The sequence below is a fragment of the Lepidothrix coronata genome, unplaced genomic scaffold (genome assembly GCF_001604755.1).
Source record: "Lepidothrix coronata isolate B3197 unplaced genomic scaffold, Lepidothrix_coronata-1.0 Scaffold59, whole genome shotgun sequence".
In the NCBI taxonomy this organism is placed as follows: domain Eukaryota; kingdom Metazoa; phylum Chordata; class Aves; order Passeriformes; family Pipridae; genus Lepidothrix; species Lepidothrix coronata.
Genome location: NW_016690239.1, coordinates 4,790,584 through 4,808,378, shown reverse-complemented (window position 1 = coordinate 4,808,378; position 17,795 = coordinate 4,790,584). Strand labels below are relative to the sequence as shown.

Here is a 17,795-nt window from a genome sequence, read left to right as displayed (position 1 = left end):
TGCCATTGTATAGTCTGGGCTGTCCTGGCAAGTGCCCTGACTGCTTTCCCTGCTGTGTTGAAGGCTGATTTGAGTTCATGGTTAATTTAGGGATAAGTACTTGTGTAATGAAAAGACAAAACAAAACATAAAAAAATTGACCCTGAGGAGAAAAAAGCAACTAAATCTGTCTTGTAAAGATAAGTTAAGGAATACCAGATGGCAGATTTACCCTGGTATGGTGGTGCTGAGTATTGGCTCAGAAAGGGTCTGGTGATGGAATTTGTATTTTTATGTTACAGTAGTTAACAGAACACATCTCATAACGAAAAAATCCAGCAGGAGACATAGAAAGTTCCAATTAAACATTCCCTTTATTGGGGCCTTGCTCTGTAATGGCACAAGTGATAAACTCTCAGAGTGCCCATCAGTGCTGCTAATGAAAAGACCCAGAGTCACATTTTACACTTTTATTTGGATTTAGATCAACACCACAAATAAGATACTTTGGTCAAACACAAGAACAGATTGCTACGCCGCTCTTTCCTGGCTGCAATAAGTACAGTAATGTGTAAAAAAAAAAAAAATGCTGGTTCTCCTGGAACACCAAATGTAAATCTTGGATTGGCACATACATGTAATAAATACATTGTTTGCACTTAGCACTTTAAAATGGAATTGCACATGCAAGATGTAACCAGGCTACTGATCACCTTCATCATTGTCCCTGTTCTATTTTTACTTCACAAGTTCTTTGCTTGCCTTTTTCCCAGCAAGAAAAAAGAATATAATTTGCTGCTCTACCCAGTATTTCAGTGATTGGTCTGCTGATTTTGACACGTTTAGCAAAGGTCACATTGTAGGCCTTCCTGATAGAATTGATATCTCCTCTATAGCTTGACTTGCAACATTATGCATCGCAGGTAGCAATGGAAGTCCACTAAAGTGAGGTGAAAGGCCTGCCCAAAAGCTAACAAGGAGAGGTTAACACCAAGCAAAGATATAGTAGAGGGACAGGTGTGAATGCAGTTCTTACAATATCAAGAGTCAATACTACTACTACACAAATAATAACATATCAATAATATATTGTACAAGCTTATACAGCAACACATGTTGATTTGCAACATTGTACAGTTAAATCTAAAGTGCACAGCCTCAATCTGAGGTGACAAAACAGTACTATCAATATAATAAAGGCAACACAATTACAGACACAATTTATTTCCTCTTTATGTCCTCATCATATTACATTGAATCAATACTCCATTTATCTATTTTAGATGAAATTAAAACCACATTGCACTTCTTTTTTTGTTTCAAGTATTTTAGAGACAGCAAAACAATATTGCTTTACAAACACAAGTTGGCTGTTTAGGCAAAGTTAAAACCAAAACTTTAGTAGGGTTATAAGTAGACAGGCCTAAGCTGCAGAACTCTTACCAACACTTCCAGACATTGGGGGAAAAAAGGATAAATTTCAGTTTCCATGCCAGAGACACCTCTAGTGTTCAGGAATGATGCAGCAAATGAATTCTACAAGAGTTATGCTTCTAAAAAGGTTGTGAGGATCTGTGTGGCTGTTTTTTGGCAGATATAGCCTTATCTCAATTTTTGCGCAACTTCAAAAGCTGCTGTAGACAAGGATGGAGTCCAGCACTGTGAAAATCCTTTGACAAAATAGTTTGTTACTTAGATCTCATCCCTGTCACTCAGATTACAGTCATATTTAATTTAGGCCTTGTCTTACAGACCTGTATATCTGTAAGAAGTCTTTACCTTCTTAATGTAGCTGTGAGGTTGTATGCTATTTTTTTAGTAAGAATTTCAGAAAATTAAAATTTTCCATGTAGTTTTTGGACTGTGCATAGCAAAAATACATTTGAGATAAGCATTTATTTAGATATGTGACTTTTTTTTAATAGGCTTTTTAAACACAGAAACAGAAAACATCTAAATACAACCTTATTTCAGTCTTGGTTAGCACTGTATACAGATTGTGCGTCTGCTTAGGCCAAGTGGGAAACATAATTAGGAATAATAGCATCCTATTGTTGTACTATAATTGATCTTATTAAGTGGTTGTAAGAGCTGCAGTACTCTTGAGGTTTTTCAGTAATCAATCCTGGAGATGTACAATCCATATGACATGGAGAAAGAATTTATTATGTGGGTTTATATTTTAAAATAAGCACTAATAAATATTTGAGGCACCTCCATTAAAAGAAAAAGAATCCTAGTGAATTTTCAGCTTCTGTCCTTGCAGTTTTATAACCCATATAAAATAAAAATATATAGTTTACAAAATAGGATTTTTTATATATATATATATTTCCTTTTGTAAAACTATACCTATTTAAATACATTTGAAATGTTGCTATAGGTAAATTAGAAATTCTGTTCTAAAACTACGAAAAAGGCAAAATCCTTTCACTTTCAAACATACAGTATGTATATTCTGCATCTCACCACCCCTGCCACCTGCTTCTCCCAATTTGATTTTGTCATAATTTTGGGTAACTTCGGCATCATTCAGTCCAATTGCTTTTTAATTTAAAGAAAACACTGTGTTAAAACTTGGGATAATATTTAAGTATCTTCTGTTCTTTCTTATTTGTAACAATGCAGCTTTTTGTGCAGCTAATTATTAAGGAGGCATTCTAAAACTCAGGAAAGGACTTTAAAGGAGCCGTGTTTCTTGATTTTAAACTGTACTCTACTCCAACGCCACAATATAGAAATAGATTTACTTTGGAACAAACTACAGATACATTCGCACAGTTTGTGACAACTTAATTGTCTACTTAGAGGTCCAGGAACAGACTTTCACACCCAGTTATTATAAATCTTGTCCCAGGCGTTCTATTTCATCAATCAGGAAATCAATGTCTTGGTGAGTTGCCGCAGGGTTTGAGATGACCATCCGGAAGAAGTTTGCTTTGTCTCCCAGGGGCTGATAACTCACCATGGTTGTGCCGTACTCCATCATCCTGGCTTTTATCACTGGTGCCACCTGCAGAGCAACAAAAAGCAGAGGGTGATGAAGATTATTATTATTGTAATTATTATAATTATTTTCATTATCATCCCCATTATTACTAAAACAGAGTATGTTTTCTTTTTTTAAAAATACGAAGAGCTACAAGAAACAGTTGAAATGAAATCACATGCAATATCGTTAAAAACATTAACCCCCACTAAGGAACAAATATCTCATTGAAAAGACACTGGGTTTATCCTGTTTCTTTGTCCTGCTCATAAAATCACTGGGGAAATTTCCCTCTGCTAACTTTCTCAATATTGCTGGGTTTTGTAGTGTTCAAAACATGGTTACAGTCGTTTACCATCTTCTTTTCATATGCCAAAGTGCTGTAGTATCATTGAACTTCTCCTGCACTTGCTGGGTTTAGTGATTGCAGTTCACAGTAATTTCAGTAAATACACATGGAGGAAATAAATGCTCTAGAGATTAGGCAAACCTAAGGAATACAAACTTGGGGACCAGAGAAAGGTGGTGCCACACTAACCTAAAGTAAAATAATCATGGAGGTGTCATTTGCCAGAACATCATGAGGTGACCATGCCCTGGAGATCATTTTGGGGATTGCCTGCCTGATAGGGTTTCACTGTTCCCTGAGTGATATCCCGGAGGACACTGCTTACCTTCATCAGGCGGCTCGTTCTTTCTTCACTGTCTTCCATACCACGCAAGCTGGGAGGTAAGTACCAGAAGCAGACATTTGTGTGCTGAGGCTAAACACAGAATAATAATGGTTTACACCGTAAGAAATGCTCGTAATATCTCAATTGCAATTAAGTTCATGCCTTCCTTCCCACTCATACATCATACTGTGACAGCAGTCAATGATTTTCATTATTGTGGTCTACTGAGAGTCATCATCATTATTAATGCAGAAAAGATAATTTTAAGCAATTTATTCTCAGGGTGTCAGATCGCATCTGACGCAGAAAGCTGGGCAAATATATTTATGCCTTTCTGAGAAGCATCTAGATTTTGCAGATCCTGTCCCCTCCAGGGACTGGAGGGCTCATGTAGCTAAAGCAAGAGTCCATTACAGATAATTTAGAGGTGAAGACCATGTCATTTACTTTTATTAGATGACAGAATAATATAGAATCTGATTCCGTAAACAGGAGCCACAGGTGGTGCATAAGACAGTTTAAGATTTTCTTACATTTAATGAAATTTATTACTTCTCAATTTGATTCAGCTAGCTGCTATATTAATATGCATGCACCACAGTGTCTTATCGCATTTAATGACTATATGAGAAAGGAGAAAGGTATAAAGTAAGAACTAGTTGACATTTTGTGTATTTCTGCAATATCCCAACAGTTGCCTGCTTTACTGTGTTCATCTTTGCTGGATGCTGAATGGGTGAGTTACAGCAACTCCTACTGCTGCCAGTTCCTTTACTCATCATCAGACCCAGTGGACCAAATTCAGTGATGATGCGTGAGGTGGGGAAAATAAATTCCATAGTGGCATGCTTGGGTATGAGCTTGTAATCTCTGAAGAAACATAGTGATGTTTAACCTTGTTCTCTTTAAGGCAAAACACCACTTAACTTTATAACAGGGGTCTCTACCAGGCCTGTCCCCTGCCATCACAGCTGGAGGGGGTTGTCCACAAAGCAATGGTCAAACACCAGACAGTCAGGTGCTGTTCAGAGGTACGGCCACCCAACCCAGGCTGCACTGCCTTGCCCTGGGCGCTGTGCTCCAGCTGAACACCTGGCATCCAGGAGTCCAATCTCAGCTGGACTCCCTCCACAGAAATAGAGACATTTGCACTCTACACAGGTGCAACTTCTGCCCCATGAGCCAGCTGGGCTCCCAAACAACACTAGACCCTGCCCTGCTGTGCCACACCACATCACAGCAGGGATCACTGTGCAGATCACCCCATGTTATCCCAGGTCCCCTGCAACTGCCCACCTGAGGATGCTGATAAAACCACTTTGCACAACTGTACTTCTGGAGCTGTGTGGGGCACTGTAACCCCCACTCCTAAGAGACCCTGCTATTAGGAAACTGCAACTTGTTTTTATTACAAAGGAGCTGGTTCTAATTGTGTGTGTGTATGCTGTGTTAGGGTGAGATACCAGTGTTTAGTTTCAGCAGGGTTAAACTGAGCAGACTGAACACTCATGCACAGCTGCCTCAACTTCCTTGTCCCTGGGTCCCATGAGGATGAGAGGTATTGGCACAACAACATGTTTTGTTACAAGGGTCCCTGCTTTCTGTCTCATGCTGTTTGATTTGACCTGTTGGTAGCATCCCAATAGGTAACCAAAGCAAACAGCGTTGACCAACTGAGAAAAGAAGCTGCAATACATACCTTTCCATCAAACACCATTTCATACCCTTCTCTGTTCTTTATTTTATTGTATAGGTATTCTGCTAGTTCCAAGCACTTATCAATTTGTGCTTCAAAACCTGTGGTTCCCTTTAAACAGAGAGATGAAGAAAAGAAGTTACTTAAATATCTGTTCCGTGAATCAAAATAACAGAAGGACCACACAGCACTTGCCAACACATCAGCACAATTCCCCTCTCAGAAGTGTCTGTGAGACCAATTAGGGACCTGATTCTACGTGATGAAGGGCACTTTGTGAAGCAGAGCTCATTTGTCTCTAACTCTTGCCACTGACTCTCCTGTAGCCACTTCTGCAAAATAAGCATCAGGTACTTGTTGGTTCCCAAGAACATTTTGCTGAGAACCTGAATAACACCTCTGACAAAGGGTGCCCTTGGCATATTTTCCAGAGAGGCTGAGGATGGTTTTGGACAGCTTGGACTGGCACAGAGGAGGGTCCTTAGAAGTGTTGAGTTCCAGACATGGGGAGTCTCCCATTTTCAGAATAAGGAATTTTTAATCTTCCAGGTGTGATATGCTTGGGGATTTTCCAATACTTTTTTTTTCTTTTTCAGTTAAGCACGGAATGGGCAGATCCACTTTTAGAGCCTGGTCTGATGCCTGTGAAAATGCGCACACTGTTTAGATACCGCCCTGCCTCTTTACTGTTTTTTTGTCTTCTTTTCTAACAGATACTATATAAACCCAGAAGATGTGTTTTTAAGAGCTGCAGAAAACCCTGCTTTTTCTTCTCTGGCAGAAGTCATAATCCTCTCTGTGACATCATAATTGTTCCTGCAATCACCAACTGTGATGCCTCAAACAAAGGATTCAGCTTCAAGAGGAAGGAAGGGGAATAAACAGCTGGAATAGATAAACTCTCTAAGAAACACACATCCTATTTTGTAATGTTAATATTACAAGCAGGGTGTGAGAAGAGAAAAAGCAGTACAAGGCATATTGAAAAAATGGGCTTTAGAAGAAATGTTTCTGAGTAAAGGATGCATGTCCCTGCTAAATCTGTTCTGGCAGTGCAGAACTGACTTAAAAGCCCATGTCATTATCCCTCTGTGTATAGAGATTTCAAAACAGGATAGAGCTAGCACAGCCCCGGGAGAAAGGCTCGGAGTAAAAGAGAGACATGTGGCTAAAATCTCCTATCACTCTGCAGTCCCCAGTTAGTGTAACAGCTATTGCAACCACAGAAACGTCCATCCTCCCTTACAGACTCCCACAACTCCTCAGAGTTTTAATGAAGCACATGAGGATCTTTAAGGCTTTCTGGAAATGAAAACAGTGATGTCATATCCTCTGAACAAACCTGAGGCAAACTGACATAAAAGATTGGATAAATACACCCAAGAACTTATTTAACAATATTCTACAAATACAGATGAAGTAATCATTAGAGCTAGTGTTTTACAGATTTCCCAATGAAGATCTTTTGATGAGTTTTCCTCTACTCCTTCAAAAGATGGAGTATCTTTGGAGTAGATCATATCTACTGCATGCAACGAAACTAGGTATTCCAGTCTTGATTTGCCAGGTTTAATTTCTGAATGTCATTTAAACATCCTTTTATTTCCAGAAATCTTTGTAACAACATTCCTAGGTATATGATTTATGCTATTAGACTCCTATAGTTACGCAAAGCAAATGCTATGCAAAGCCATAGAGTTCAAATTTCAAAATCATTTGTGCTGCTTAGAAGCTCAATTGTTAAAAGTATAAAAACCACAGAAAATAATGGTGTTCTTTCTTTCATGTTAGACATGTGAAATTCAGGTCAGATACTTTCTAAAATGATGATTACAATAAAAAAAAGCCAACTGTATCTGGTGTGCATTACTTTAAGGCAAACAAATCTATAGCAGGCAGTCCTACCTTTGCCCTCCACATCAGCCATAGCTTGAAGACATCCACATGCCGTCCACATTGCAAAGCCTTGTCTCCCGTGTCGTAAGACAGGTCGTAGTGCTTGTCTTGTTGAAAGAGGTAGGAAGCATGCATTTGATTGCAACTCTGCATCAATCCCTTATAGAAATAAAGACACAAGCAAAGTGATGTTGGTACAGATATGACTACTGCTTTGAGAGTTGCTTGGATGAGAAATTACAAACACCCAAATTCAGTGGAATATGTGTCCAAGCGCAAAAGGAAGATCAAAAAAAAGGACAAAATTAGACTCAGTTCTCCATAGACTAAGTTTTTCACATCCCTTTCAGTGCCCAAGACACCTTGGTACCTGACCCAGCAATGTGTAATATACTCCTAGATCTAAGGCATTTTTTAAAAGAAGCTGGACACTGTGTTTCTTAGCATCATTATGCTTAAGTTCATTTTTGGATCTTGCTTTCTATTCTTTGTTCTGGTTCCTTTTTCTCCTTTCGTTGGAAGGCATCTTTTCTGGTCGAGTTGGTGCCTAATCTAATATCACAGAACTTTTCAATTGTTTGGTCTCTAAAATTCTGATTTCTATTTTTGTTTTTTTTTTTTTCTTTGTAGAAACAGTTCTTTTCTGCAAAGTCTTCAGCTGCAGATTGGATGCTTAAGTGGTATAGAAAGCTTTGAACAGACAGAAGAGCATATGGCCTTTAAAAAGCCAGCTAGAGCTATTTCTGGGTTGCAACATCCCATTCTGAGAGGCAGCTTTGTGGGAGGGACAGAAGCCAACAAGGTGAGGAAACCTGGCTCATGAAAGCATGAGGTTTCCTTTTTAGCTTTTAAAGTAAAATGCAGAGAGCCATGTTCTGGCTCCAGTTAAGACCTCAACCAAGTTTATGGTATACCTTAGGGCTGTTGCCTAAAACAGCAATTTCCAGTCCAAGAAGAATAAAAACTTGGCTGTTTATCATCAAGTCTAATCTTTATGTGTAACTCAAAACTGAGACAGCAAAACAAGAGGGGGAAAAACTCCTGACTTTCTCCTAATCTGAGCCATCTGTTCTCACTAGAGGTCAAGGATGGTACTGACTTCAGCCAGGCAGGATTTGTCTCATGGAACTGACCCAGAGGGCAAATAAAAGCCAGTTTCTCTCTTCCTAAGTGCAATCACTTTGTATTACAATCTGTTGTACAGCTGCTAGCAAAACAGCAACCAGCTTTTTGATAGCTGGTCTATTAAGTGGTGGTTGTATAGCAGCTGTCCCAGTAACTGATGGTTATATGAAAATTACAGGCTTGAAGGGTAATTCTAATTCTACTGCTAAATGAAATGTCTACTTTTTAATACAAGTGAACTTAGTGCACCATTTTTACTTCCAGGTGCCCCAAAGTGGATATATAGATCAGAGCTGGGTAGGAATATCACAAAAGTCTAGAAAGTTTAAAGATGCCTCGATTCTGGACCAAATGTTGTGCTGCATGTATACCATGTCGTTCATACCAAGAGAATGAGAGTTTGCCTAGAGTTACATCTTACGCTACACAGCAATTTATGGGGTTACACAGCTATGCACCCACAACTTAACTATGGACATTTTAAAGTCAAAAAACTCTGTAAAGATATTGCCATTGACGGGCTCTATCATTTCTTCTAGACAGCTGCTTTAATTCTTTTTGCAGTCACAGCCTGAGCATGTAACTAGAGGTCTACTTCTCAGGTTTTTTTTAGAATCCTCATCACATTAGCAAATATTAGCTATGACACATTTATGAAGACAGTATCCAGGATTTTCAGAAGCAAAACGCCAGAAAGGAGCAGAGAAGCACATATACTGTGACATACCTCTTCTCTTACTAGGAGGGCCGAACACTGCAGCGGGACGCCCATCATCTTGTGAGGGTTCCAGGTCACTGAGTTAGCCCTAGGACATCAAACCACGTGAAACTCAAGACATTGTACTATGTGATGAAACCACAGAAGCATTTAGAAATAATTAGAATAATAATGAACATGTAGCAATGCGCACCTTTTTCTGTTTCTGAGCAAGCAAAGCTGAAAGAAATCAGGAAAGCAATATGAGGAAAGCAATGCCTTCACAGGGGACTAATCTATGCTAGTTGGGTTTTGGATGACAATCCTGGCAACATACCACGGGATAATTGCTCTATCCACTAAACTTAATCAGTATTAAACTTTCTGGGGAGTCATCTATACTTTATAAACATAGGGAAAACTTCCTAAAAACACCCACTTGACTGATGAACTTTCTACAATTGCACAGCTGATTAAAGATGCAGATAGGAAGCTGGCAAACTCGCAGATTCCCTCCCTCTGACTCCAGTTTCAGCAAGATTTTAGTAAGGAGCTTACAAAGGCATTTTTTAAAAATTCCTTTAAATGCTTCTGGGTATCACTAAGTAACTCTGAGTAACTTGGAAAACCTGGCCCAAAGTAATTTTTCCTGTTGCTGCGATGATGGCAAATTTTCATACCCCCTCAATTTTAGCTTGGCTATGGCAATTCACATGACCACAGTAATAAGCACAGGATTGATCCATCTTGCCACAAAAGAGTCTGATCCCATCTCCCTTCAGGACACATTTACTGGAAAAATTACTGTCAGTCTAAACTTTGTGAATAAACAGGGTGCTGATACAATACAGCCTATTGTATTGTATACAGAAGAGGCATTTGGGACTGTGTTGAGGGCTGAATGGAAGATTGTCCAGTTGTTTATTACTTTAATTTTGTGTTATGCTTGACTGGCTATTTTTTGATTACTATTATTACCTATTATGATTAGCTGATAAATATATATATTTGCATCCTATTTGGCAGGCTATCAATGATACACAGTGCACTATTTCACCTAGTGCACTGATTTGCATTTTCATGGTATAAATTGGCATAAATCAGTCAACTGAGACATGTGAAAACTTAAAGGACACAGACACATTTGCAGGTAACATTAACGTGAACAGAGGTGAGTATGTTAGAATCTGGCAGTGTTCTCCTTTGTAGGAGCTGGAGACAGGTTTATGCATGTCCTGCCAAATTGCTTCCACTCCTTCAAAGCAAGCAACTTCAAAATTCACATGGACATTAGGCAGTAGTTCTGTGCTTTCTTCTTTGCTATTTAAATGGAACTGTGCAAGTGCCTGATGCAAAATCTGTAGGGAACAGTCTTCCACAGGCAACATCTGGCCACTTGGCTTGGCTTTTTGAGTATTTGGCAGCTTTTAATCAGCTCAGTCAGTCATCTGATTACAACATCAAAGCTAGTGATTCTGAACATGCATTCAGGTCTATGAATTTCCTTTGATATGATACTTTTTTATTTTTATTTGTGCCTATGCAAAATCAAGCAGAAATTCTTTAGGAGATCTCTAGGTAATAATAGTGGTATGGGTTTTCTCAAGGAAAAGGATTATTCACTGACAATAGCCAGATGTAAATTATCTGTCTAAAACATTTAATTTACCCTAAGGTCATTTATTTACCCAATGACATACCAATTGCACACAGAAAAAAATTAATTATGTAAAGTAAAAATCCACCATTTTTCATTTGTTATCAGTTATTTTGGGCTTTGGCCATCAGCATGTGCTTGTAGAAATTGCTGGCTGAGACAAACAGTGAAGTAAAAAAAGCTACATGAATCTGCAGATATTTTCTAAAAGCATCTCATGTTTGCACAAATAACCGAGCACCAAGTATCTGTGGGGTTTTTTTGCTGTGGGTCAAAGATACAAAAAAAAATTTCCTTTGGAGATTTTGAATTGATGACAGGAGAGATTCACAACTGTCAGAATTTGGTCCTCAGCCATCATTAAATATAGACTGAGGTGCATTCACTAACCAGCCACAGCCCTGGAAAGGATGTCCAGACCCTATATGGGAGCACTCATACACTGCAAACATGTTTTTCTTATGTAGCTGTCACTTCCTGAGACTTTGGAAAAGGGATACCAGGCTGAAACTCCTGATGGTGGCCAGACCTATCTGCTCCAGAGACCGGGGCACATGCTTCCTCCAGGGTGCCTTCAAGCAGCTTGAAATCTGCCCTGTGGGGACTGGAGGGCACAGTAAGGATAGTCCTGCAACTCCTGCTGTGTGTGATGGATATTTCTGCTGGACTGCCTGTTACCAGAAGGATGTGAATACTCAGAGCACAGCGTGCTCCAGTTAATGCTCCCTCCTTGTACCTTTCTTCCCTATCAAACATGAGTACAAGCTTTAGTTCTCTTCTGTTCAGACCTGTAACAACTCAATCATCTACCATGAAACAGGAGTGTCCATAAAAGTTCAGTCTGCTCAAAATGTTCCCACACCTGAGATCTGGACAAACTGAAATGAGCTGCTGTGTCCATCAAGCAGAGGAACAGCACTGGAAAAAAACAAGCTTCCTTAATTTACTGCCAAACATATGGAGATGGTGCTTATTAAAGAACTAAATAAAATCCAGTGGAGTTCTGGATCTAAAGCATATTGTTTGGAAAATTCTCCAAAATAGATTTAACCTGAACTTTTCATTCCAGCATAATTTGGACAGCAATTTGGGAGGTAAATCCTTTGTTTCATATTCTGCCTTCATAGGCAACTAGGTGGATTTTTCTAACTCGCTGGCTATTTGGATATATGTCCTTTTAATGCATGATATGTAATTTTGGAGTGTTGCAGGCAGTCTTAACTAAATCAAATTCATAGAACCACTGGCCGGTTTCCAAATTTTGCATGTGAGATGTATGAGAAAGGAACTGAATCATCAAAGTATCCTCCTAATCTCCAGGAACAGGATGAGAAAGTTGTTTGTAATTTTAATTGACAAGGAACAGCAATGTGATTTATTGACACAGAAGGCAGAAGGGAGTAACAATTTGCTCTCAAATACCATGAGCTTCAGGAAATATACTAATGTAAGAGTGACTCCATCTAGCGCAGTATACTGTCTCTAGAAAGTGGACTAAACAGGTGACTGGGAAGAATTCAAAATGGGGCAAACATATATGAACTTTCTCTAAATACCCTCTGAGCTCCCATTCAGTTGTGGCTCACGGAAATCCCAAATGCTTTTTATTTTTCTTTCCTTGAATGCAGGTAAATCTTAACATCCTAGGGAAAGGATTTCCACAGTTTAACTAAAAGGTTCTGAGTAAGCAGTTGTTTTTAAGCTCAGTCTTTTCAGGCTGGACTAGCATCACTTATGTTCATCTGTATGTATCTGCAATGTTCATGACCCCATGACTATGACTATGTGTATATATCCAGGCTCAGATATACTGAGAAGACATCACTAACACAGCCTGGAGAGGGCTATTCTCTCCAGAAGTGACAGAGAAGGACATCTGCCCAAACTGCAGGTGCATCCACCTTTTATACTTAAGATTTCCGTACACAAAACCTCCAAGATTAATTTCTTAGAAAAATACAAGGGCTAAATCATGCTGGACACTGAATCAGAGAATGCTGCAGAAACAACTCTGGACCTGAGAATGCAAGGTGGAAGAACAAAAAAACAAATATAAAATGTCTGCTGGATGTAGTACAAAACAACGTGCCACGTCACTGTAGCACTGAACAAAGGAAAGACACTTAGCAATGCTACTTCAACTGGAAGGACAGTTTGCATGATTTCTTCCTACTGTATCTTGGAGATAACATGGATCTTTAATTTCATTTATAGGCATTGCTATGGTAATCACAAGTGTGTTAAAATGCATTTAATAAATGACTTTTATTAATACTAATAAATCATACCTTTCAATGCCGTTTAACTTCCATTTGTGTTTTCTTGACATCAGAAGCCCACCACCCCATGCTCCCTGGAAGGCAAGACACATTATCTTAATGAGAACTCTGCTTTTCTCCATGATGACATCTGTGTGTTCACATCTGTGTTTGGGACCCTTTCTTTTTTCTTGCTGATGTGGCACATTCCAAAATGACCAGGCAGATGGGGCCTGAGGCATTAGCTGTGCTAACAATTTTCTTCCAGTAGCTTGGAAGCAGCAGTTAATAGGCCATAAACCAGGCATCCACTCTTATCATCTGCTAACCCCTCACTCGCCCCTCCTCTGACCTCCTCTGACACGGCACATCGAGTTGCCCCATGCTATAATTAACGACTTGCAGAGCTGCTCCCGGGTAAGCTGCATTTTCTCTTGGTGCTAACAAACCAGGCGGAGATCTCAGCTGCTCTGGGGAGTTTTCATCATATTTTGGACTCACTATTGCTTGCCCTATACTCATCTGCTTTCTTCACAGAAATTTGGGACAAGCAGGCGTTTCATCCAACTGAGAAGTATTTAAGGTAAATACAAATTCTTCCTTTGAATTGGACTGATTTTGGCTGACACAGTAATCCAAAAGCAAGATATTTAGCCCTATACTAAGTCAATTACCAAGCCTCTTTGGAGAAAAGATTTGCAAAAATGACACAGAAGCCATTCTAGGGATGAAAGATGATCCTTCAGAAAGATTTCTTGGCAAGAGCCCAGATAAAGCTAAGTAGGCAATCTGATAAAATTCCCTAGCATTTGCATTAACCTGATCAGCAATCTGCAGTACTTTATTCCAGACAAACGTAGACTTTTCCTTATGTATTTATTTTGCAGCTGCTGCAGAAGCTGAGCCAGCGCTCAGTATGGTTCTAATGTATTTCTTTATTAATGGCATTTAGAGATAAAGCTGAAAGCTAAAAGCACTCGAACTAGGTCATCTTTAAATGCCCCAGTTGATACAAGTACAACTACAGTCACAGCTCCTAGAACATCCCTCTGACTTTAATCTTTCAGAAGAGTGGGAAGTCAGTGCTTGGATGTTAGACTTAATTACAGGACCCAAAGACAATGGATTTTGTACAAGACGACACTGTTCAAAATTAATGCTAATACACCTTGTAATCCAGCCCTCCATGAAAGATGGTACTTACATCCACATGCATCCAAATTTTGTATTTCTTGCAGATGTCTGCAATAGCTATGAGAGGATCGAATGCCCCGTACACTGTTGTCCCAGCTGTCGCACTCACCAGAAAAGGAACAAATCCCTGCAAGAAAGCAGAGAGGTTTGCATGGTCGGAGTGCTGCAGCCCCCTCAGCCTGCAGCAGTCCCAGCTCCCCTTGTGCTGCCCTCACAGTGAGCCCACAAGAATCTCCCGGAGGGCATCCTTGCTATATTAGGACTGGTTTTCTCAAAGTTCAGATGTCAGCGATATTTTAGTTTCTACCTTAAGGTGGCAGCAAACTTCCAAACCAGCATCCTCCATTTAGTAGGATGCATGAGACGGGTAAGGGCTCAACAGAACAACTCTGCTCCACACCACTTGCTTGAAACAAAAAAGTCTCTGCTACAGGACACAGAAAAACCTCACCCAGGCACCACAGTGAGAGAAACATTTTTAGTGGACTGTGCCCTGGGCTGCACTGGAATTATCCCAGCAAGTACCTGAACATATGGTGTCCCAGTTTTGTCAGTGGGAACACTGTGCATGTGGGTGTCTCCTGGGGCAGCGGACAGGGGAGTTGTGGGGCTCACTTCCAGCCCCATCCCTCCTGCAGAGCAGGGAGACAGCATGAGGAAGGAGAAGATAGCAGCCTCCACAGAGGCCAGGGACCATCTCTTGGATTCCCTCTGCTACATGCTGTGCCTCACAGCAGAGCACTCACTGTCTATCACGTTTGGACTATGAGGTCTGGGGTCTGCCAAAATTTATACCAGTGTTTCATTTTAATTTCATCTGTAGTTCTGTTGATTTCATACGGAGTACTTGGAGGTCAAGAGTGGTTACCTTTTTTTTTTGCATAACTGGAGCTTAAACCATCCGAAAGGTCTAACCTTCCTTCTACAATAGTCCATAGGTTTGGCTGCACCTCTATTGTCATTTTTCCTTATTTTTTAATCTACTGTATTGCCTTCCTTGGAAAAAGTGAGCTTTTAATGAAAACCTGTGTTATTCATGAGCTTTGACTGCTGTGTGCCTAATGAGTATTTACATAAATGTTGAAAGCATAGGGCTGAGTTCATTGCATACTTTAATCTGATGTTTTAATTCTAGCTTCTGTTAACAAACACATACAAAAGTAGTGCATATTTAGAGATGTGTGGATTTTAGTTTATTTTCAATTCATTTGGTGAGTCCATGAGGAGTATTTTCAATGCATTACAATATAATAAATTCCCCGAAATGATTACTCTGTTTTTGACAATATTCAGCTGAGAAACTACATCATAGGCTGACGATATAAAAAAGGAGGATGTTAAGCAGAACGACATATAAAAAGAAAGTGAAATGGACATTATGAAGTAGCTCTAAACCTATTTTCTCAGCAACTCTTGCCTCATTAATTGGAAGGCTACATTTCTGAGAAATAAATAAAAACTTAGTGGGCAAGCCTGTGTTGTTTTACAAAGGAAAGCAAAACAACTAGCTGTACCATTCTTGGCTTTTTTTCTTCTTTGGAAGAAGAAAAGCAGGTAAACTTACTTTTTGTTTGGCTTCAACAATTCTTCTTTCAAGGTCTGATGGGATCATTTTCCCTCTGGAGCAAGAGAGAGTTGTATCAGTAATTCGATCTTGAAATCAGCTTCTGCTGTTACTTCTTCACTTAACAGGAAACCCAAAGAAGGAGCAAAGTGACTTTTTTGCCCAAGGGTTATTAGCAATGAAGAGCACAGAAAGGTTCTGTCCACTAGTCTTAGTTTTTATCCTAATTATTTAGTCAATATATTTGCATAAATATGGTGATGGTAATTGAGAGAAGTTATCTCATGGCCACTGCCATTAAAGACTGATGCTGCTCCATTGGAGCCTCCTGTTCCTGTCTGATGTTACAGTCCTGCTCCCAGGGAAAGGCTCAGCCCAGCATCCCAAGAATCTGCTGGGTGCCAAATACCACAGTCCCCTCTTAGCAGGCACAGAAAATGCCAGCTGAGCTGCATGGCCATGAGCAGTACAGCTCAGCTGTGCTGTAAACAGTTGTCTCTGTGTTTCCATCCCAGGGGTGAACTTGTTTCAGGGTGACTATACTACGCTTTAGTGCATTATATGTTTGCATTTGCCTGAAGCAAGGTGTGAGAGAAACTACCAGTCTAGACTCATTAAATGCACTGTCAGGCTCTTTGCATTGTCTGTATTTGTAACACCTCTAGTATGATCCATCTACCTCAGATTCAGACTCAGTGGTATAAAGCTTGAAGGCTAATTTAGGAAATCCTTCAAATGAATTAGGTATAAGACAAACCAGTGCTGATACTGATATTGAGGTTAAAGTTTGCTTTAGACACAAGAAAGACTATCAAAGAAGAGACAGTATGAATAAGAGCAATACAAATATGATAGCTTTCCACAGTACAGAAATAGTCATCACTGGCTTTGAGTGTTGTACATTTAGATTAATATCAATTTTTAAAGACTTCTTCAGATTTTTTCTTTCATTAAGCCCTGATTTCCTTTTGCTATAAAAAAGGAACAACCTTTACTAAAGCTCAAAACAGTAGTTACAAGGAAACTAATAAAACAATTACTTTTAGTTTGATTTTGCACAAAACCCCTGAACTGTCTTCATTATATTTGGATGCATAGAAATTCTTTTTAATTATTAATTTATTTTGATAAGATGCTGTTGGTTTTCTAAGTTTTCAGCCTTACACAGCCTACAATAAGATGATATTTAAGTAGAAATAGGTTTGTACTGCCGACTTTTTTGCAAAATCTCTCTTGCTTATTCAAAGCACTAAAATACTGAAAGAATAACTGAAAATAAAAAGCTCTACAAATCTAAAAACTAGGCCTGATTTTTCTTGCAGAAATTCAAAGAAAGGTCTAAAGAGTACTCAACTCATTGTGAGTTCCCCCCATGTGTACATGTTCAGAGAAAAGCAGTAGTTGTCTGGTGCTCAAAAACTGTTTTGGGGATCATTAGTGGAATAAAGAAAATAAAACTATGCCAAAGGAAGGCAATGAGTTCCTCCTCAAAATATAATTCAAATGTTGTTGGTCTTTACTAGTTTCTAATTTAGTAAGCTTGTGCATAGAAACACACACAGAACTTGGCAGTTGCTTTCATTACCCAAAATTTTTTTACCAAGACAAGTGATTATCCAGCCCCTGGTCTCACTGAGTACATGCAGAAATTTACGGACAAGACAGTGCAATGCCCAAGTAATGTCAAGCTTTACCAGTAAACCAGGCAAACTTGGCAGGTGTGGGTCAGGATGGGAAAGAGCCACCAGGAAGTATGCTTGTTCATGCTGGAAACATCAAAAAGATCTCATGGTGCTCCTTCACCCATCCACAGGTACACATCTTCACAGAGGGTCATCTCAACCACACCAGCCCACATCCTGTGCAAACAATCTGCTCTATCCCTGTGGTGTCTGCTGGGATTTGGTGACACACACAGTAATCCTGCTGTTTACTTCAGCGTGGGCAGGGTAAGCATTGTGGTTTTCACAGAAAACCTTCATGTTGAATTTGCACAAGAAGAAAAGGAAGACAGACTTCATTGATCCACATTTGTCTTTAGTGAATAGAAATAAGTGGAGGTTTAT

At 39.5% G+C, this 17,795-nt stretch overlaps 1 protein-coding gene across 1 annotated transcript in view; it reads right to left on the bottom strand.

Annotated features, from left to right (window-relative positions):
* Positions 1-334: 334 nt before the first annotated feature.
* The window catches only part of GAD2 (glutamate decarboxylase 2), a 41,732-nt gene continuing 24,271 nt past the window's right edge, over positions 335-17,795 (bottom strand). Inside the window, exons 9-16 of the mRNA XM_017817258.1 lie at positions 15,730-15,784; positions 14,176-14,292; positions 13,002-13,066; positions 9,087-9,165; positions 7,244-7,393; positions 5,342-5,449; positions 3,643-3,732; positions 335-2,992 (exon numbers count right to left, since the gene is read on the bottom strand). Of these exons, the coding sequence (XP_017672747.1) occupies positions 2,819-2,992; positions 3,643-3,732; positions 5,342-5,449; positions 7,244-7,393; positions 9,087-9,165; positions 13,002-13,066; positions 14,176-14,292; positions 15,730-15,784 (838 nt within the window). The 3' untranslated portion in view covers positions 335-2,818. The remainder of the gene's footprint in view (positions 2,993-3,642; positions 3,733-5,341; positions 5,450-7,243; positions 7,394-9,086; positions 9,166-13,001; positions 13,067-14,175; positions 14,293-15,729; positions 15,785-17,795) is intronic.